Source organism: Petaurus breviceps, unplaced genomic scaffold (genome assembly GCF_028583685.1).
Source record: "Petaurus breviceps papuanus isolate PSGF00001 unplaced genomic scaffold, PetGlider_PUasm1.0 186, whole genome shotgun sequence".
Lineage (NCBI taxonomy): Eukaryota > Metazoa > Chordata > Mammalia > Diprotodontia > Petauridae > Petaurus > Petaurus breviceps.
In genome coordinates, this window is record NW_027185798.1 from 55,422,136 (window position 1) to 55,445,241 (window position 23,106).

Sequence of the window (23,106 nt, forward strand, 5' to 3'; positions counted from 1 at the left end):
ATTTGGGTCTTGATTTGAACTCAGGTCTTTCTGACTCTAGAGCCCACACTCTATCCATGGTGCCTTGACTACCTCTAGATTATTCACACTCTGTGTGCCTCTAGAGATGGGTTGGGTGGGTGGGGCTGTGTATCAGCAAGCACACTGGCATATCCGGGATGGCTGCTAGCCCAGGTTCTTTGGTCTGCTTTTCTAAAGTAAAACTTTAGAAGGGGTTAGCAACCTTGCTTTAATCAAACATATGTCATTTACCTAGTTCAGGGGGAAAACTCAGCACCCTGAACTGCAGAGAAAATGCAAACAGAAGGTACAAGCAGACAAAAAATCCAGACAGAGAAAATAATACAGTTGAATAGAACAACAGACAGGACTTCTAGTTGTCTGATCATTACATACATACAGTGTTAGTTACCAGAGAAAGAAGCACCAACATCTGGGTTTTCAAAGCCAGGGGACTCAAAGGCTTTACAGGTTGGTTCTCTCCCCTTGGAATTCTGGTTAGTTATACCGTGTTTCCCCGATAATGAGACACTGTCTTATTATTTTTTTGGACAGAAAAACACCAGAGGGCTTATTTTCAGGGGAGAGCTTATTTTAATGAACATTGACGGCAATTTTAATAAACAGTTAAATGTGAACCAAAAAAATGTACCTTTATTCAATAATGAATTCGATAAAGAACAGGATGACGCGCTCACTGCTGCAGCTCTGATTGGATGCAGCTCGGAGCGCGGCGTGCGTTTCACGGGGGTAGGGGGAGGAGACGGTGCATACAGAGGGTACCGTAATGTAGCGTGTAGCGCAGGGGATCACCTTCACTACAGTAGCAATCTCAATAGGGCTTATTTTCGGGGGAGGGCTTATTTTAGAGGAATCTTACACGGTAAGGGGAGGGCTTATTTTCGGGATAGGTCTTATCGGGGAAACACGGTAATGCTATACAACTCTAGTTGTTGGGATCATGGGATTGAGTGTAAATGAGAACTGTGTTCTGATTAGCAGATCTTTCCAATCGGGGTGCCTGGGACAATTGAAGCAATTAAAAATGTCAGGAGGAATGGAGAACAGTGGAAGCGTGTGGTGAAGGAAAGCAGGTGGTAGTAGCGAACACCAAGAAAGGGAAAACGTCTGAAAGCGGTTTTAGAGAGAATCATAAAATCAATACATCAGTCAATGAACAAGCACTTACTAAACACCTGATATATATCAGAGACCGTGTTAAGTGCTAAGGACACAAAATTAAAAAATGAAACAATCCTTACTCTCAAGGAGCTTGCATTCTAATGGGAAAGATAACAAATTCATACATATGTACAGAATAAATTTAAAGTTAATATACACAAAATAGTTTAATATAAGGTAGTTTGGGGAGGAGTATACTAGCCCGTAGTTGATAAGTCAATAGTCAATAAACATTATTAAATGGTCACTGTGTTCCAGGCACTGTGGTAAGCACTAGGGGAGGGGCACGGGGGAACTTCCTGTTGAAAGTGATGTTTGAGTCCATCCTTAAAGAAGAGGGGAGATCTGTGAGATGGAGTTAAGAAGGGAGTGCTTTCTGGTCATTGAGAATGGTCAGTGCAAGGACTCAGAGAGGCCAGGCAGTTGGTGTGTTGTGAGTTATGCACAGAAAGAATGCCAGGTTGGCTACCTTGCAGGGTGCCAGAGTGGGAAGAATGTCCAAGGAGGGAGGAATAGTTGCTTGCGGCCAGGTTGTTAAAAGCTTTACAAGCTAAGCAGAAGCACTTGGGTTTTATTCTAGAGACAGTAAGGAGCCACTGGAGTAGATTGAGTCAGGAAGTGACATGGCCAGAAACAACCTTGGTTAGCTATAGGAAGAATACAATTAGAACTAATGTGATCTGTCAGATATTCTCTAGCCAGGCTTTGCAGGGAAGGCCACTGGGGGACGAGAGCTTGGATGAATTGATCTTATTGATGTTTGGACTTTAAGTGGAATTATAGTAGTCTTTCAGATGGATTGTGTTTTATGGTCACTCATTCCCTTTGCTTTTTTCTTATCTGAAAAAAAAATACCTAACATTTGTATGGTGTTTAACATGTGCTGGGAACTGTGCTAAGCACTTTCCCAGTATTATCTCATTTGATCATCATAACAACCCTGGGAGAGAGGTGCTGTTGTTGTTTAGTTGTGACGGTTGTATCAACTCTTTGTGACCCCATTTGAGATTTTCTTGGCAGATATTGGAGAGGTCTGCCATTTCCTTCTCCAGTTCATTTTACAGATGGGGAAACTATGGCAAATAGGGTTAAGTGATTTGCTCAGGGTCACACAGCTAGTAAGTGTGTGAGACCTGATTTCAATTCAGGAAAAGTCTTCTTCCCAACTCCAGCCCCAGTACTCTATGCACTGTGCCATTTGGTTGCTATTTTCTCCATTTTACAGATGAGGAACTGGAGTCACAGAGCAGTTAGATGGCTTGCCCAACGATACACAATTAATAAGTGTAGGAGAATGGATTTGAACTCAGGTCTCCCTGACTCTAGGTCTAATGTCTAAATAGTTTCCTAGCACTGTTCAAGTTAGAGCATCATAGACATTTTGTTTCAGTGGACACTTATTTTTCTTCTATCAGAAAGACTTGGCTTTCTGCCCCATCCCATTTGTATTCTCATTGCCAATTCTTCTTTAGTCATGTGTTATTTACTTCTTTGCTCTTTATTTAAAGGGGGCACAGGCTCAAATGTTTCTCCTCACATGAAAACAGCATACAACACATTTTTTTAGATTTTTGAAACTTTTTTTTTGCTCCTCATTATAAGGAAACATGGGGGTTTAAAGTAAGAAGTGTGAAATTTACAAAAGAGTTATCCCCTTTTCTCTATGCAAACAGAGTATTTCTTAGCCTTCTTCTACTTCCTGCCCCAATCTTATATGAATCCCTTCTTTTGGATCATGTCCCTTTAGATGGGTATCCAGTTCAATCTGGGTTATGTGCTGGACCAAACTCTACATTTTCTATCTATCCCAGATAGATTGTCGAGTTTGTTGAGTGTTAAGCGGAAGGAGTAATTTATGCTAGGTACAATTTGGGAATATATACAGTGTTCTGAGCAGTTCCAAATTGCTTGCCACAGAAGATTCACTTTATTACTAATTCACATTTATTAATCAACTAGGTAACACGTGCAAAGCACTATGCTGGGTCCTGGATATATAAGGATATAAAAAAGAGATTCCCTATCCTCAGCTGAATTATGCTATGAATTATGCTATGGAGGACAGGACCAATACACACACAGAATATAAGGGGACAAAGAAGATATTCCAAAAGATTACTTTAGGGAAATTTGAAAAAAGAGCACATTTTAACTGGTGGGAGAATGGAGGAAGTGGAAAGGGGAAATCAAGGAAAGCTTCATGGAGGAAGTAACAACTGAGCTGAACTTTGAAAGGAGGATTTTAAAATGTGGAAATGCAGGGGGTTCTAGACATGGGAGTAGCCTTTGCAAGTGCACAGAGATACACAGTAAGATGAGCTTAGAGAACAGTGAGTCATTCATTTTTGGTGGGAACTTAGAGAGCTCATAATGGGGAATAATGAGAAATAAGTCTGGAAATCTAGGTCCAAGTCAAATTATAAAGGGATTTATTTAGATGCCAAGCTGAGCAGTTTATGTTTTAACCATTAAGCAATAGCAGGGGAGAGTACTGGCCAAACTTGTCTATTATGAAGATTATTTTGGTAGCTGTGTAAAGCATGGATGACAGAAGGAATACTCCAGATAACGGGTGAGGCTGGGGAATTACAGATGCAGTGGTGGACATGTTAAGACTGAATTGTCCATGGGACATCCAGGTAGATATCCAGCAGGCTGTTGGAAATGAAAGACTGTGTAGCTCCTAGGTTGGGATTATGATACTATCTGGGCAGAGGATCAAAATCACAAATCTCCCAAAGGACGAAAGGGCTCTGTTATTAGCAACTATTAGCAATGTTAGCAATAATGTCTAAAAGGTGAAAATGATATAAAAGATATCATAAAGGAAGCATGTAAGGCATGCAAAAATTTAGAAAGTTTGTTTGGTGAGAATGAGAAACAGTTGCTAGAATAAATATTATATTGGAAGATTAAATGCAATAATATTTGTAAAGCATTTAACTGTACCTGGCACATAGTAGGTACTTCATAAATGATTATTCTCTTTCCCCTCCCCCCACCTGAGCTATTAAAAGTTATGTTGGCTAAATCCATTTTGGAGTATTTATAGAAAGCCATGATTAAGAACCATAATAGATTTTCTTTTAAAGTAGGGAGGGGTTTCAGTCTGTATAAGCAGACTTAGTACCCTCCCAGATGAAATCATAGTTCCATTAAAGCATTGCTGTCTTCTGCCTGCATAGCGACTTTGTTTTCTATGCTTGATGGCTGTTGCAATTGTGCCAAACAGAGATTCTTGCAATAAATATCACAAGCTTCATCAACTATGCAGTTGACTTTGTTTACCTAAAAATTCAGTCTTTCTACATGCAATAGTATTAGGACAGTATTTAAAGTATAACTTTAATAGGTTTTGTAAGAATTTTCTAGTTTCTACTAAAATATGTTTTATAACTGATTATTAGGCACCTGACATAGTTCTTCATGGTGAGAAGGCTGGCAGTATTCCACATGCTTCAATTGGCATAAGCAGGCAAAAGAACCTGGGCAATTTCTATGGGTTTTGAAAAATGCATTTCACATTTTGGCTGCAGCATCATTGTTTAAAATATTATAAGTAGGTATGACATGCCAATGTTTTTTATTAAGAATAATATAATATTAGGAATGCTTCAAAATATTTCTTTTCTTAATGTAAAAATATTTGACTATCCAAATTAAAGTTCAAAACATCAGGATTTATTTAAGAATATGCTACTAACTTGATATGACAACATGGCTAAATCACTTAACCCAATGTCTGCCTCAGTTTCCTAATTTATTAAATGAGATTGTACCAGAAGATCTTGAGGTTCCTTTCTTTATAGAAACATGAGAGTTTTAGAACAAGAAAGTAATTTCAAAGTGTGCTAGGACAGGAGTTCTTAGACTTTCTTTTGTCTTAGACCCCTTTGGCAGTCCAGTGATATCTGTGAACCTCTTCTCAGAGTCATGTTTTTATACAAACAACATTAGACATACAGATTTACAAAGGTAACCAGTTATATTGAATTATATCTATCACTACCCATAATATGTATATGTGCATACTAGATGCAAATGTATTTATACAGAAACATACATGTTTACATATATGCATGTGTGTATGTGTGTGATATGCACACACATGTACGATGTTTTTTTGCTTTTTGGAGGGCAGTTGGAGTTAAACGACTTGCCCAAGGTCACACGGCTAGTTTTTGTGTTGTTTCTGAGGCCACATTTGAACTCAGGTCCTCCTGACTCCAGGGCTGGTGCTCTATTCACTGCGCCACCTAGCCACACCAATATGTATGTATTTTTGAGACATCAAGGCAGTGCAGAAGATAGAGCTCTGGATCCGGAGTCATGAAGATATGAGTTCAAATGCTGTTTCAGACACTAGCTGTGTGACTCTGGTCAAGTCACTTTACTTCCATCTGTCTCAGTTTGAAACTACCTCCTGGGGTAGCTGTGAGGTTCAAATAAGATAATATTTGTAAAGTGCTTAACACAGTGCCTGGCACAAAATAGGCATTATATAAATGATATTTATTCATTTCACATATACACACTTATAGACAGATATAGATAGATGTATACAGTATATACATATACACATTTATATATATAATAACACTATTTCAGTGTTTATTCCCTTACATATATATGTATGCAGGCATTTATGCATGTATAAAACAAGTTCATAGTTCATGACCCTGGTTAAAACCTTGTTCGAGTTTAACCTCCCTTATTTTACAGATGAAGAAACTGAACTGGAAAGTAGGGAAGTGACTTATCCAAGGTCACATAGTAGTAGTCTTAACTAGAACTCAGACCTCCTGGCTCTCAGTTTAGTATTCTTTCTATCACAATATGATTTCTCTTTGAAGCCCTTTAACAATCTTATATGTTCCTATGCTTTGATTTTTCAGGGGACTTGGTTAACTTCATTGTTAAAACAGTTCTGGTGCAATCTCCTAGCATTTCAGTGTTGTTTACTTGGCACAGTGGGTTAAATGTTGTCAGCACAGTGTGCCCTGAATTAAGTCTATATAATTTAGATGAGTACCTGAAAAAATGTATTTGGTATATACATAAATATAAGATGTATGAAATAATATTAATAAATGCTTATTTTAAATTGAATAGAATTGTATTGATTTAAATTGAATCTGGTATCAGCAGTGTCAAATTAAGGGAGGATAGTATTTCAGTAAGAAAGAAGTGGTCAGCCATGTTGAATGTAGCATAGAGGTCAAAGAGAAATAGAATTTTTGAAGAATTTTCAGATCTATCTTCTGTATCCTTTGAAATAGAGCACATATTTTGATTTTTCCTCATTATCATACATTATAAAATTTTGAGTGTGGGTAGGGAAGGAAAATAGGCAGAAGTTGTTGAAACAAAATGATACATAAAGTTGATTGATAAAATATAAAATTTGTAGATAAAATAAATTATCAAATATTCTTGAAACTTCATTTTAACTAAAAAATAAATAAAATATTTACAAACCTTTTCTTAGAGCTGATCACTAGGAACAACTTCCCATTTTTTTTCTTCTACTACACCTTTGTATATATGAAAAAAATATTAATCAGCACCAGAGAAGAATAGTTTCTTGAAACAGTTTAGCTTTAGTTCACATAAATTAGGACAGTGTGGTTTACATACATTCTTGAAAACATTTATTAAGTGAGTATTTTCACTAGATGATTTGTGAATACGTTTTTAGTTGGGAGTCCTTCTCAGGGTACGTAGTGCATAAATTGGGATTTAACACATATGGCAAATTGTTTCTTTAATGCCTTTGCCATCTGTGAATCCACCATCTATTTCAAGGTAGTCATTTTCAAAGAGAACTTTGCAAATTTTAAAATAGTCATCCCCTCCCCCAATCTGGTAATTTACCCTTTAATTTCTAAAAATTCTTGGATTCTGCCCAAGTCACTAAAAGCAAAGAAAAACATAAAGAGAAGAGTTTAATTTGAGTAAATGAGTGACTTAAGTAGTGATGTCAAAGGAGTGGGGACATGACAGAGATACCAACTACTAGCTTCTTCACCACCACTAAAGACTAAATGATATGGATCACCAGTCCTATATGTAATTAGGGCTTCATCTTTTCCTGTCTTCCAACTTTGACAAAGTTTCATTAGTTTGGTGATTACAGGCCATTAGCCTTTTCTATTGATTCCTGAAAGGTCAGGTTAGTTTTGGACTCCTTCCTTAATGAACCAAAAGCACTTCTTATCCCTGTGTGCTTCCTGCATTGAGCATGAGCCCCCGAGTTGACCGAAGCCCACCAACTATTTTACAGACTTTAAGGGTTTGGAGTAATTCAGGGTAGCCATGCCCCACAAATACAATTTATAGTTGTTTGATTTTCTCAAGAGCACATTTGTTTGACTTTTCACTACTGACACAATGCCCGTACCTAGAATATCCAAAGAAAATCTCATCAAATACTCCTGGTACAATGTGTTGTATTACTACTCTGTCAGTTTATTCAATACCAAATAATTCAATGTGACTGTTTCTTTTGAACCAATTAGGTATCTTTTTTTCTCAATAAAATCATCCTATAATATAGTTTCTGTTAATTAAAGATTTTTTCAAATTTCTCATATTTCTGATTACTCTAATTTTATTCTTCATATTTCTCTCAAAGACAAATATCTGTTTTTGTGACTGTTGTGTAATTGATCTAACTTCATCCAATTTTCATAAAAATAAAAAAATAAACTTATTATTTTTAGCTTTTCTCAATTTTTTTGTTTATAACTTTTATGACAAGTGAATAATAAATAAATTGATTCATCCACAGCTGTTTATCATGAATAAATGAATAGTAGTATATTGGCATTTTTGTTTGATATGATTTAAAATTTTTTTTCCTCAGAAAAGAGTAGTATAGTGTATAGAAAGTTGAACTTTGGGTGGCAAGGTGGCACAATGAATAGACCACCAGTCCTGGAGTGAGGAGGATCTGAATTCAAATCCAGCCTCAGATGCTTAACACTATCCGTGTGACCTTGGGCAAGTCACTTAACCCCAATTGCCCTGACTTCCCCCGTACAAAAAAAAAAAAAGCAAAGGAAAGTTGAATTTGAAAGCAGGGAGACAGATTGTAGTCTTGCCTCTGATGCATTCTGATCGTAATGGTGGAAAAGTCAATCAGTATTCTCTGGAACTCTCTGGGACTTTAAGTTACAGATTAAGTATTGATCTGCATTAGTAGAGTGAGTTTACTCAACATCAGTTCCGTGAATGAATCACAGGTCCAAGTCACCTTTTTTTTCTCCTCAAAATTTTTCATCTTGCATTTTCTCCATTCAGTGTCCAATTGTAAACATAATAAAGTTATTTATATAATCACTGTGTTCCATGAATTTGAATATATCATAGATGTTTTGCAAACATGAAATTTACAAACAGTAAAGGCCTGATAGAACTGAATTAGTGTCTAATCTGGGTCCTAAAATTTTCTCCTAATTTAAAACTATACTTATTCTTCAATTATAATTAAATGGCCTACTTTATTCGTTTATGAAAGCTTATCTTTTGGCTTTAATGACTTTACTTCAAGGCACTAAATGTATGTTTTCATTTCAAATGAATCTCCCTTTGCTTCTATTCAGGGTGACATCCAGCAGCTATTAATTACAGCTGACCCTAAAGCAGCTTATGACTACTGTGAGCATTATAGCCCCGACTGTGATTCCCCCAGCCCCAATGCTGCTCAGGCTCAGGAACCACATATTGAGGAGGTGAGTATAGCCATATACAATATTCACAATCCTTATTGAACCATGTTTTCATGTATTTCAAAGACTTGTTTATTGTGTTCTTTACATGTTTGAAACCAAATCATTAACCTATCTATTCTCCATATTGTAGCTTTCTACTCCATTCTAGGAGGTGACATCCTGGGGCTGTAAAAAGGAGTTACTTTTGTACTTACTGTTGTCAAAGGTGCCTTGCTTCTGTATGAATGTATGCCCGTTTTATGCATGCATTTCAGCTTTTAGTAGGAAATCTATTTGAAATATATCAAGAATTAGCCTTCTGATTTATTTAAGCCATCGCTATATATCTTCCATAAATTATGCTATAATTTTCAGTACTTCTCATTTCTTTGGTTGTTTATGTGGTTGAAAACATTTTGAGCCAGGCATGGTGAACAGCTACAATCACCTGCTACTTTGGAAGCTGAGGCTGGTGGATAGCTGGAGCTAGGGATTATGAGCAAAAGTAGGGATAAAGTTGATTGAGTCTGATCTCCCACTCTGGCACCAAAATGGTAAGACCCTGGGAGGTTGGGGGGGGGGAGAAACTAGTGTTTTTGTATACACAAGAAAGTGTAAAATAGCTCAGGTCAGAAAGAGAAGTCAAAGCTTCCAAACCAAGTAGCAATAGAATAAAGTCAAGAACAGATGCTGTACTTCTAGCCTAAGTAAGCTAGTGAATCCCATCTCAGAAAAGGGCATTTTGAGATACCAAATTATATTAATTTTTTAAAAATTAAGGACAAGTATTGAGGTTAAGAAGGCTATTTTTCTTTATAATTAACAAACTATATAGCAACATTCATGAGTAATGGTTTGCAGAATTGAATGTTCTGTTACATTTTGAGATGACTTTGACTATCTTCCTCATCCTATCTAGGTGCTGTCTACTTTATTACTACTTAGTAAGTTAGAAAAAATGTAAACTTCCAGTAGGGTCTGCAGGATTAAAACATTTCTTGTGAAAAAATTTGACTCAACAAATTAAAATAATAATATGTAATTGCCATAGACAAGACTAAGTACTTAATTTCCTTCCTCTTTATTTGAAATTCTAGGAGAAATGTGATCTTTCTGGCATATTTCTGAGAAGAAAAGTAAAAATAATTAAACATTTAATCATTTTGTGTAAGAGTAATGATAATTTTTTTCTAGCTGTGCACATACACAGTAAACAAGTGTTTCACCTATCATCCATCCGTCATCCATCTATCCATCTATCTATCTATCTATCTATCTATCTATCTATCTATCTATCTATCTATGTATCTATCTATCTATCTATGTTTATCCTCTATCTATCTATCTAGAATGAAACATCTGTCAGATTGTTCTGAGTTGCAAGGAATATAGATGGAGCATTGGCTCATAGTTTTCATGAATAAAAGATCTAAATGAGACAATGTAGCATACTGATAGAAAGTTCTCTTCTAAGTCAGGCCAATCAGGGTTCCACTAACAAATATTTCCAGTGTGACCTTGGTCAAATCACTTAATATTTCAAAACCCCTCTTTAAGGCTATTACTGGAAGATCCTATATAGCTCTGAGCCAAAAGAAGAGAAAGAAAGAGAAAGGGAAAGAGAGAGAAAGACAGAGACAGACAGAGCCAGAGAGAGAGAGAGAGAGAGAGAGAGAGAGAGAGAGAGAGAGAGAGAGAGAGAGAGAGAGAGAGAGAGATTCTTGAAAGAATCTGGCATGGATTTAAAGATCAAGACATTTTATAGTTTCTCAGAAACAGACAACACAATGTTTTCTCCTCTATCTAAATATATATTGACTGGTTTCGGCTGAATCTTTCTATTGAGAATGCATGTAGATTTAGATCAGAGATATTAAGTAATTTTCCCCAGAGTCTTCCTTTTAGCGTGAGAATTGGTTTTAAATTAAGAAAATAGTCATATAAGGAAATCCTTTTGGACATTAGAATTGTGCTCCAGATAGTGCATTTTTGTGTACTAATATTTGCTTGGATGTAATGTTAGGGTATGTTATTAAAACTAATTCTTGACCCCAACATTTTATAGAAACTGGCAGGATGTCAGAGATAGAAGAACTAAATGAAAATTGCCTGGTTCTTTCCCAACATTTGTTATCTAGAGTAATTTTTATACTGAGCTTGAGCTCATTTTATTACCCTAGGACATCATTTTCCACCACCCCTTTCTTATAATTTATCGTAGTATTTTCTTGCAATATAAAGGATACCCGGAAAGGGGAAATTAGCGTAAATGGGTCTGTAGGACTATTGATTGTAATTTAGCATTCAATATTTTAGTGCATTGTATAATCCCAGTAATGAAGTGATTTTTCTTCTCTCTCTCTCTTTCTCTATCTCTCTCTCTCCCCACACACACATATATATCCCACATTTTATACACACACACACACACACACACACACATATATACATACATACATAAAGGGGTAATCTCTCTTAATAAGATAAAAAAAGATAAAGAACAGATAAATGAGGGAGATTGGAAGGAAAATAATTTTTATAGTAGACTAAGCAATGATTTTGAGATATGAGTTCACTATTGCTGTGGGAGGTATATCCCAGCTTTGGTTGTATGTTATAATGCTAATAATTGCTAGTGTTTCTCTTTGCTTTTCTAGTCTATGACCTTATGGTGGTAGTATAATCTTATTAAATAGCTACAAATTTCTATTATTTATCCCATACTTTAAGATTTGTGAAGTGTTTTATTTATAATATCTCTTTTGATCTTCACAAGAAGCCTGTAAAAAAGTTAGTATTGTTACCCCAATTTTATAGATGACATATGTGAGGGTGAAAGAGATTTGCTCAGGGTCACACAGCTAGTATTTGTCTCAGGCAGGATTCTAACTCAAATTAACAAAATCAATCCATTTGAATTGTTGGATGATATAATTTTAGATTTCAAAGTCTCTTAGAAATAACTATCTCATCCTTACCCCGTCATTTCATAGGTAAGTTAACTGAGGCCCAGAGAGGGGGAGTGACCTTGCCAAAAATCATAACTAGGTATTAGCAAGAGCTAGGACTAGTTTCCAAGTCTATTAATTGGAAGGAAAGAAAGTGTTTCTTTTTCAAGGCTTTTATTAAGCTAGCAAAAGAAGAAACCTCTATTACATTATATATATATATGAATATATAAATATATGTTTAATAAATGCATATATAATATATTTAATATGTTTAACAAACAAGTATTTTAAAATGTTTATTCACTGAATTATATTTATATACAATGAACATTTTTTATCTGACTACCAAGCTTACTAGAATACCTTTTCCTCCTTTGCATAATGATTTAAAGAGAAAACAAGGGGTACTTGGGGCAACCTAAGTTGCTCACAGGTGTGAAGTAAGAAGCATTCTTCCTAAACCAGAGCCATCTCCCAGCTTAGCAGATTGGAACTAAGGGGAAGAGAGGTATTGACAAACACCTTTGTTTGAATGCTGAGCTGGAAGAGGGAAACCCTGCAATATCTCAGCTCCTTGAAATGTCTCCATAGTTCCAACTTTCTCTGCAGCAAGAGCATTATTGCCTGCTCACCACAGGAAATTCCCTGTGAAATCACACTTGGATTCAGTGGAGAGATCATTGGCAAACATAGATTTTCTCCTACATGGGGAAAGGTAAAATTGAATGATCTATAACTTTCGCATGAATTTGCAGTCTCACTTTACAAACCTATATGTTTTCCTATTCATTGGGCAAAATTCTATGTGCCTCAAACACCTTTACTTATTTCCATTTCACTTCAGAAGCTTTTCAAAATTCACATGACTTTTAAAATGGAACATTTTGTTTTAAAAATCATTTGCTTTGTTTAATTGCTTATTAATATTTTGCACACCAAATTTCCTAGCATTATATAATAATTTAATGTCAAATATAGGCACTGTATGTAGTTATTTGAAACATTCTTTTAAAGAAAATGATGAACTATTACTGCAATAATAGAATTAAATGAAAAAGCAAGAATTTTGAAAGTGTGTTGTTAATATAATATAGTCACAATTTGACAGATTTTAGGTCAATATAAAGAATTATGCATTCAATTCAATTACTTCATAGTAAAATGGGAAAATAAGTCACACATATACATATGAGACTCTTTTCCTTATGTGCCATTAAAACTCTAGGCTAAACTATCTAGTATGACTACATCAGAGAAGTCTACCATGTTGCTAGTTTAGGGCTATTATTATTTTAAATCTAGGCAAGGTTCACACAAGTAGGGACTCATTGTCTTCTTAATTTCATGAACTATTTTAGGTATGTTTATTTGTTTATAATGGTAATGAAGTAATATTTGATCCTCCTTAAATTGATAGAAATGCAACATTGGACCCTCCTTAAATTGACAGAAGTCATGATTTTATGATTAAGATATACTTTAGACTGGGGATTATCAACATTTTTTTTGTCATGAGCCCCTATGAAGTTTTAGAAAACCTATAACCCCTTTCTCAGAACAATGCTTTTAAAGCATTAAAGAAAGTATATAGGCTTACAAAGGAAACCAGTTATATTGAAACCCATTTATCATATAAAGTTCATGAACTATTGTACATAGGGCAACTAGGTGGCACAGTGAATAGAGAGTACCGACCCTGGAGTCAGGAGGACCTGAGTTCGAATCCAGTCTCAGACACTTTACATACTTACTAGCTTGGGCAAGTCACTTAACCCCAATTGCCTTGCCTTTATCCCTCAAAAAAAAAAGCTCATGTAACTTAACTTAAAAAATCCTGCTTTAAATAGATTTGTGGGCACTTTTCACTAGCTCTTAAATGTATGATAGGGATCACAGAATCAAAGAATTTGAGAGTTGGAAGGTTGGAAAGGACCTTGGTAACTATCTAGTCAAACTGTGACAAAATAATCCCACTATAAGATACCTAATAAGTGGTTATCCAACCTCTGCTTGAAGACTTCCAAGGAGAGCGACCCTCAATCTTTCAAGCCAATATATTCCACTTTTGGACAGCTTTAGTTATTACAAAGTTTTCATTGACATGAAGGCTAAATAAACATTTTTGCAACTTTCATTAAAGTTGTTTAAAATTGGTTCATTTCTCCTGATTCTGATCTTTGGGACCAAATTAAATGAGCAAAGTCCTTATTCCACATGCCAGAATTTAAAAAATTTCAAATATTGAATTTCAAATTCAAATATTTCAAATATCATAGCCATCATGGGTCCCCCTTTTTTACTTCAGGCTGTTTATGCAAAGTTTACTCAACTAGTCCTCATATGTCTTGAACTCAAGACTTAAAAAACAATATCTTTGTTGGTCTCCTGGATACTCTCTATCAATGCCATTCTTAAGCCTTAGTGCTGAGAACTGAGTATAGTTCTGAAGATGAGCTCTGATGAGTATAGAGTAGCAGTGCTATCACCTCTTTTTCTGGATTCTCTTCCCCTCTTCATGTTGTCTAAGATTATATCAGTTTTTGGATGCCAAATCAGATTGTTGGCTCATATTAAGGTTGTGGTTCACCAAAATATCCATTTTTTTCTTTAGAACAATTATGATATATTCAGGCCCCTCCCATATTGTCCTTTTTTTTTTTTTGCTTTTTGGAGGGGGGAATTCAGGGCAGTTGGGGTTAAGTGACTTGCCCAAGGTCACATGGCTAGTAAGTGTTAAGCGTCTGAGGCCAGATTTGAACTCAGGTCCTCCTGACTCCAAGGCCGGTGCTCTATTCACTGTACCACCTAGCCACCCCCAATACTTCTGAAGTTAATATTTTGTACCCTAATGTGAGACTTTATATTTATCCTTGTTGAATTTCATCTTATGAGATTTAGACCAACATACTCACTTGATCCAAAAGCATCCTTTTAGATGCTGTCATCTAGTATATTTTCAACCCTCTCAGGCTCAAAGACCTAGGACATCTATTAGTCCAGTCCCCTTATTTTGCAGATGAGGAATATGTGGCCCAGAGAGGTTAACTAGCTCAAGTTCACAGTAGTAATAGGGCATTGGAACCCAGATCCTCTGAAATCATTACAGGATTTTCCGATTGTACCACATGACCATTCAATCCTACTTAGATGCTCAAGGATTATTAATGGTTTGCACATATTGGTTCAGTCATCTTTCTTGTTAGCTCATCTGAAAATGAACTATTTTACTATTCATAATATGTCATGAGTCATAATCATTTCAGGTACCATAGTTAATTGTCACTTAATGAAGATTTTGGAAGATGGCTTATTTTTGGCAGTAAACTTTTGCCTTGAAATGATTTAGTTAATGAAATTGACTCACTTTTGGAAGACATTCTTAACATATTTCATTCAGGGATGGTGTTTGTGGAAAAAAATGATGTGTGCCTATTAAAAATACTGTCAGATACTTGCTCATGAACATTTTCCAATATAGTCATCTGAAATAACATTATTTTATGATGACTGTGCACAAGGAAATATGTTCAAATCAAATTAATTGCCAAATATTTAATTTTTGAATATCCTAACTCCTATCTTATATTCTCCTCAATCAATAAACTCTCTTTTCATCATTATTGTATTTTATTATGAAGAAAATACAATAGTTCTAACTTTTTTCCCAAAAGAGCAATATTGCTTTGCCCCTTAACTTTTACTGTGAGTAAAAGTTAAGAAAATTCTTTCCACCACTGCTAACATCATATCTTGCTGTTAACATAGTTGCCTAATTTTTTTCCTCTGCGATATAGTATGCACCTGAAGATATTATCGAATATGACTATGAGTATGGGGAAGCAGAGTATAAAGAGGCTGAAAGTGTAACAGAGGGACCCACACTAATTGAGGAAACCATAGCACAAACTGAGGTAACAATTAAAAAGCCTTTCTGTGGTGTCCTGCTGTTTGTCTTCATGTGGTTTGTCATGTCATCATTCATTCGTCAGACTCGTCATATTCCTTCCATGCAGTCTTTTTTTTCCACTTGAGCATCAATTACTTTCTTTTATTTGACAGAAGGAGACGTGAAAAATGGCTGGTCATTTTTACTTTTACTTTAGTTTTCCTTTCATTTATACTCGCTAATTCCCTTTTCATTTTATTTATGTTATCCCTTGCATTTTTCACCACATTTTGCAGAAAAAGAAATCCAATTCCCAAAAGAAGAAGAGGACAGTGGCCAGTAATTCAAAGGGAAAATCCAAAAAGGTCACGCCCCCCAAATCTGAAAAAAATGCATCCAAGAAGAAGAAAAGTTACCAGGCTGCAGCCAGAGGCAGACTAGGGGTAAAGGTAGCAATGAAAAGACAAATCAAGATCTCTCCAAAATCAAGACCGGAAGATCTCTGATAATGAGTCACAGTCCTAACCCAACTAGATTAATAAGTCTCTGGCTAATACCATAACCCAATTAAGTAATGATTCCTGTAAAATTTTTTGATTACCTAATATTCTTAATAATAGTTTTCTTTTTGAACTTTAATCATTAGGCAAATGTTGTTGATGATTTTCAAGAATACAACTATGGAACATCTGAAAGCTACCACACTGAAAATCCTAGGCGGGTTTCTGGACCAAATGAGGTAATAGATATTGAAAGAACTTACTTTTGATTGTTTTGTTTTATTTTGTTTTGCTTTTTGGAGGGGTGAAGGGAGGGCAATTGGGGTTAAGTGACTTGCCCAAGGTCACAAGTTTTATGTTAATTGTCTGAGGTAGAATTTGAACTCAAGTCTTCCTGACTCCAAGGCTGGTGCTCTATTCACTGCACCACCTGGCTGCCCCTGTATTTTTTAGCAATATAATATTGCTTGATATCTAACTCTGGGAGAAATCTATAATATCTGAAAGATCCTATCTTTTCATGCTTTTTTCCAAGGTAAGAAAAATGCTTACAAATTTTCTGTAGTTCTTTAAAATAACTCATTTCAAAAGTCAGCCAATTCTGATGCTTTGCGTCATAGTGATTCCAGTACAATGACACTGAATTGGCAGATTTCCTTTCCTTTGTTGTTTATTGAAGTGAGTGGCCAACATTTCTCCAATGTGTTGCAAATGTAGATGACTCAATATTTTAAGTTTGGGGGGAAAATAAAAGATAGAAATACAATTGAAATAAAAAAATTCATCTACTGGCGAAGTTAGATTATTCCATTGGTTAAAGAAATAAGCACAATGTGCTGACCAACTTTTTTATGAATATGTAATAAGACATTCTGAAACTGATTTTTCAAAGCTAAAATATGCTTAATCAACTGTTTGGGGAGTAATAATGACTAATTATAAATGTCTTTCAGATAGTTCATTTAAGAAATCTTAGATGTACAAAAACAAATTTACTACAAGATAAATCACATCATATGTATCATAATCCTTTAAACCAGAAGCTAAGGGTAACTGCCATAGTTCTAATATAAAAAGTTACAAGAATTACCGGTCAGAATTTGATCATAAAATTGATGTAAGCCCAAAAGTTTTAAATGACTTTATAGAGAATTTCTCTTATTGTTCACAGTGAAAATGAAATATGAAAGTCTTAACCTAGAAATATTTTACTTAGAACCCCCAAATTTTAAGGTCAAAAGGATCTGAGTGATCATCTTATTCATCATTCTCACCTTACAGATAAAAAAGATTAAGGCCTAGAGAACTTAAATGACTCCCTTAGCTTCTTATAGCCCAGAAGTGGTAGAAGTGGTATTGGAACTTAGACTTGTCAATGGTCTTTGAGCCCCATTCTCATCTCATTATTCCAGGCTTTTTTTTTTCTCTCCTCTTCCTCCTCCTCTTTGCCCTTTATATTACTCTCCCTTCCTTCCATCTTCTTATATTTTTACTGACTCATTTAACTTTATTTCCTACTCTTAGAGAATCCTTGTTCTGACTAAATCTGTGTTAACTGTTTTAAAAAGCTTTAGGTGGATAGATAATATTCAGTTTTATGACATTTGACTTTAATACATGATCCATAGCAGAGGATTACATTCTAAATTGCTGAGCTTCTGTTTCAGAAACTACATAAAAGAAACATTTATTTTTAAATGTAAACATTTGAAAATTGACATATATGTATGCCTTTAGCAACTTTAATGCTTAAAGTACCCACGAATACACACATACACATGTCAGATCATATATATGTGTGTGTGTATATATATGCATATGTATGTGTGTGTTGTATATGTGTGTGTATACATACATACACATATCACACCATATATACCCAGTAACCAAACTTTTGATGAAGAACCTTTCTGTAATGATACTTAGAGGACAGACTTACTGTTACTTATTTGGCCTAGCTTGGTTTTTATAATTTTGCCACATTCATTTTTAAAAGTTCAACAAGATTTATTAACCAAATGTCATGTATCAGGCTCTATGCTACATTAAGATTGATGAAATCATATTTTCATACTCCCTCCCAAAGAATAAAGAACAAAATTTTGATTGGAAATGACATTGGATATGACATATCAAAAATATAATTAAGAGATGCTATTGCTAATGTGACAGCTCCATGTAGATTCTGCCTTATTCTTATTTAACACCAAAGCATATCTATGAAATGGTAATATGAAATATAACTTCTATTTTTGAACAGTTTTATTGGAGGCTAGAAACTTAAGACATATCTAAGGTAAATGTCTTCCCAAAGGTCACAGAATTATCTCTTGATATAGTCATGAAAGTCCTAGCTTTTAGCATAATAATCAGCTCAACATACAATATGATTTTCTCATCCACAAGCATTAATTTTGCTATCAAAAGGTCTTTTGCTTCAGCCTGTGATCACAAAATTAGTGTCTTAACTGACATAATTTTGTGCAAAATTAAAAAAAAATCTACTTCATTCATTATTGTCCTGGTATCTAATTCACAACATTCATAATGCAACAGGATAAAAGCATTTGGTTTAGCAAAAATACAAGTGCATTATTTAAATCAAACACTTGTGATAACAGTTTACTATTTCTCTTTTCGAGGATTTCTTTTTGACTATAGGGTAAAATATATCTTTGTAGCTTGTTTCTGTACATCTCAGATAAGATACCATTGAAAGAATTAGTACTTTTAAATCACTGCTTTGTGTTTTGCTATTTCCTGAATAAGCAACTAGAAGATGCAAGGATTATATAAAGATATAAAATTTTTTCAACTTATTTTTCAACGAATTTTGCAGAATCCATTTAGAATTTCTCTTGCTTTCCATCATCCCAAATAAAAACTTTGTGAGAACTATTACTCACCTTTCTAAATGTTCTGCAAAATCATTGCAAATATATAAAATATTACACATGCTGATATATAATATTTTATTATATTTATGAAAGTTGAAATGTTTAACCTTGCATCGAATGTTGTTCACAATAGTAAAAAATACTGAACCCATAAATGGAACAATTGCCTTCCCTAAAAGTGTTCTGTGTGAATTTTTTCCAAAGTATTGTGTATGTGTTTTCATGTTTTATTTTCAGTTTTACTTGTTCAAAATTTGATCTTGAACATATGAAACTGAACTGACTCACTATGGCAGTTCACAATTGATCTGGCAAATACACATGTTCAGTTTCATGTGAGATATTTGCAAAGCGCCCTAGGAAAGTAAACAACTTGAAAGCAGTATTTCTTCTAATTTATTGAAATACCTTTCAATTTTCCTGAAAGGCTAAACTTTCTAGGCCTTCAGGTACAAAAACAACAGACATGCTAGAATGCTAATGACCTAACTTCTTATGATATATTGCCATCTGGTATCAACAAATGCTTTAATTGCTTTACTAACAATAACCCTCATGTTCTCCAATCCTTTACTACTTGAATAAATAGCAAGATCCAGTTGAAGAAGTATTTACTGAAGAATATATAACTGGAGAGGATTATGATTCCCAGAGAAAAAAAATCGAGGATAACCAATATGAAAGCAAAGGAATAGACGGCAGGGATTCTGATCTTCTGGTAGATGGAGATTTAGGAGAATATGATTTTTATGAATATAAGGAATATGAAGATAAACCCACCAGTCCTACTAATGAAGAATTTGGTCCAGGTGTACCAGCTGAAACTGATATCACAGAAACAAGCGTAAGTTGGTATCAGGCCATCCATGAATGTTGTTTGTGTTTGTTTTTAAGTCTTTTCACATTGGTCTTACTATTCTTTCAGCCTTGAGATATTAACTTTTTTTTGTTTCCTAAGAGGATTATGAGTACAACTAATGAGTACATACATTATGAGTACAAACCCCACACAAAACACTCTACATGCTCTTCTGTATAAGTATGATTACAATGACATCTCCTTTCTTTTGTGAAGTTCATTTAAAGAACTAAAAATTCAAAGTTAATTAAAAGTTAAAAGTTCATTTACATAATTTTAACTAGAAATGTTACCAATGTGTCTTCACATTTCTTAATTTAAAATCATAATGTCAATTTACCAAGTATTAACTCTGTTTATATACCACTATTTTGTCTTAATACTTTGTTTAATGATAGCTTAAATATATTCATTGAAATGCCAAGTTAAGATTTTACTGCAGTATATTGTGATGGACACAATAATTCACATCATTTCTGGATTTAATAAAAAAAATCAGCTCACATACTCTATTTTATCTAAGCTAGTTATATTCTTTTAAAATTACATGTAACATATGTCTTTAAAAATATTGAAGCCACTACAGTCAATTTTAATGGCAACTGTTTTGTATTATCAAACATATTTAACCCTTATTTTATTTTTTCTTTGGACAGATACATGGCCATGGTGCCTATGGGGAAAAGGGACAGAAAGGAGAACCAGCTGTGGTTGAACCTGTGAGTGTTCATGAGGACATGTTTTAAAGTTTAATGTGATTATGTTCTTTAGGTGATTATTTTGTTACCTGTAATTTGAAGTTATTGGATCATGCTGAAGATAGTATTAGTCAAAGCATTTATAATTTATGATATTGCCAATTACCAAGTAGATCATGATGATACAGAAACTCTACATAGCAACAATTAAAAGCAAAATCTAAATTTCTATAGCTGCTAGCAGATTTTGTGATTCACTGAGTGTTTCCTTATGATTATATAGTTATGCAGCATGGCTCTATAGTTATGTGGTTATATGCTATGATCATGGAATCTCCTTCAGCTTCAGACTTCCTGAACTTTCTTGTTTGGTCCACACTACACTACAGACATGGGCACAATGTTCTGCCTACCGAAACAAAGGGCTACGTGTTCCTGGCCTTTGTGAAAAAAGGAGAATGTTGATCCAAATTCTCTCTTGCATGAATGCAGCTTCTCTAGAATTTAAAGCAGTGATATCAGTACGTTTATGTAGCTTACTATCATGAGAGGAAGTTAGGCCAGCAGATCTGAGATGGGGATGAGGGAGTAAGTTGTAGAGGTCATATAATTACCCTTATTTTCACAGCTCATGGGATCATAGATTGAGAGTTGGAAGGGACCTAGTCCAAACTCCCCCATTCTACCCAGGGTCAAACTGAGACCCAGGCAGGTTAAATGACTTGTCAAAGTTCACACTGGAAGTAAATATCAGAGGTGATACTTGAATCAAAGTTCTCAGACTCTAGTCAGTCATCACTCTGCTGTACCATGAAGTTCAGGGAGATTAATGGACTTATCCCAATTCATCTGTTCAACAAGATCTCAGCCTTCAACTTATATCTCCTGATTATTGAGCTAGTGGCCTTTCTAGATACCATAGTAAAGAGAATTTAAATCATGAAGGAGTGTGTGAGAGTGAATAGTGAGGCAAACTCTGCACAGAGTTACCTACTTTTCCAAATCCTGTCTCAGGTTGACATAGGCTGGCTATGGGCATGTGTGTGTGTGTGTGAGACAGAGAGAGAGGGGGGGAGAGGAGAAGAGAAGAGAAGAGAAGAGAGAGAGAAGGAGGAGGAAAACATTTTATTTAATTGGAAGGTGTTTGATAACTGAGAAGCACAGAGGTAAAATAATTCATCCAAATTAGTGGAAAAGCCAGGACTGGAACCCAGGGTCCTAGTATCTAGCATGTTACGTAAAAATCATGATGCATGTTAGGGGTATTGGGATTGCATTGCTCCTTTATGAGAGTCCATCAGGTAGCAAAGTGTACCCTCGTGTAGTCTCCTCTTCGGGTGACACCCATCTAGATCCAACAACACAAGTGGTGAGCTGCTTCTCAGGAAATTGACAAGTCACATAACTTGATTGAAAGTTACTGATTTAAATATCATGGCAGCTTCATTCATGACAGAGACTTTCAATGAGCGTTCTCCTGCTTTCCAAACTTGGGGGCAATTGATCCTTTGATTCTGAGGGTATAATATTGTGTCTATGACCACAGTGTGGTGTATATGGCAACCCAGAAAATGTAGGTAGCTTAAAGTTGGAGATGGTCCTGTGCTCATGGTATATACTACCATGGGGGAAAAAAATGGTACGGTAAAAAAGAAAAAGTTTGTTGTTGCTGAGTACATGTGGCATGGGTAGAAAAAATGTAGGGTGGTGGACCAGAGGCTTCCCACAAACTATTGAAGGTTTTTAGAGTGAATTTTCTTTTAGCATTAAAAAAAGATTACAATTAAAAGCATACAGCTAGCTTACTAAATGGTATAATTTTATTTACAACTAAATATAGATTTGCAAAGCAATCTTTTTTTTTTCATCTTAGCTTTTCCTTTGTTTAATCATTTCAAGGAGGTAGACATTTTGAGGTCAGTATTTCATCTGAAATTATATTTTAGGAAATCATTTAAGTTAGATTATTTCTAGATTACTTAAACTGCCTATAATTTGCAACATTTTCTTGAAATAGAAATCTTTACCACTATGACAAGCAAGTATATTTTAAACTAATGTTGATACCATTCATAAGAACCAGTATTCTTATCTCTCATGTCTAAAGTTGTTCCTGTTTCCATCCTGTTTGTTATCATTACAACGTTGTTGCTCACAGCCATAGACTCAGCTTTGGAAGTATTATTCTCACTTCATGTCTTACCATGTCATATTGAAAAATAAATGCCTTCAACTACCAAAATCCACTCTAGGGCCACAATAATAAATACATTTTATATTCCTTGTTATGTTGGAAATTCAACTCCTGAAATCAATGTGCTATAATTAGAGAACTAAATGAAATGGTTCGTGGCAAGAAGGCATTCAGAAAAAAAAATAATTTTATGAGTTTTATTAAATATTTCTAGAATTCCTCATTGC

The 23,106-nt window shown here is 34.9% G+C and overlaps 1 protein-coding gene across 1 annotated transcript in view; it reads left to right on the plus strand.

Annotated features, from left to right (window-relative positions):
• COL11A1 (collagen type XI alpha 1 chain) overlaps positions 1–23,106 on the plus strand; it is a 301,954-nt gene that overhangs the window by 90,146 nt on the left and 188,702 nt on the right. The window contains exons 5-9 of the mRNA XM_069090512.1: positions 8,787–8,915; positions 15,640–15,756; positions 16,378–16,470; positions 19,718–19,972; positions 20,644–20,706. Of these exons, the coding sequence (XP_068946613.1) occupies positions 8,787–8,915; positions 15,640–15,756; positions 16,378–16,470; positions 19,718–19,972; positions 20,644–20,706 (657 nt within the window). The remainder of the gene's footprint in view (positions 1–8,786; positions 8,916–15,639; positions 15,757–16,377; positions 16,471–19,717; positions 19,973–20,643; positions 20,707–23,106) is intronic.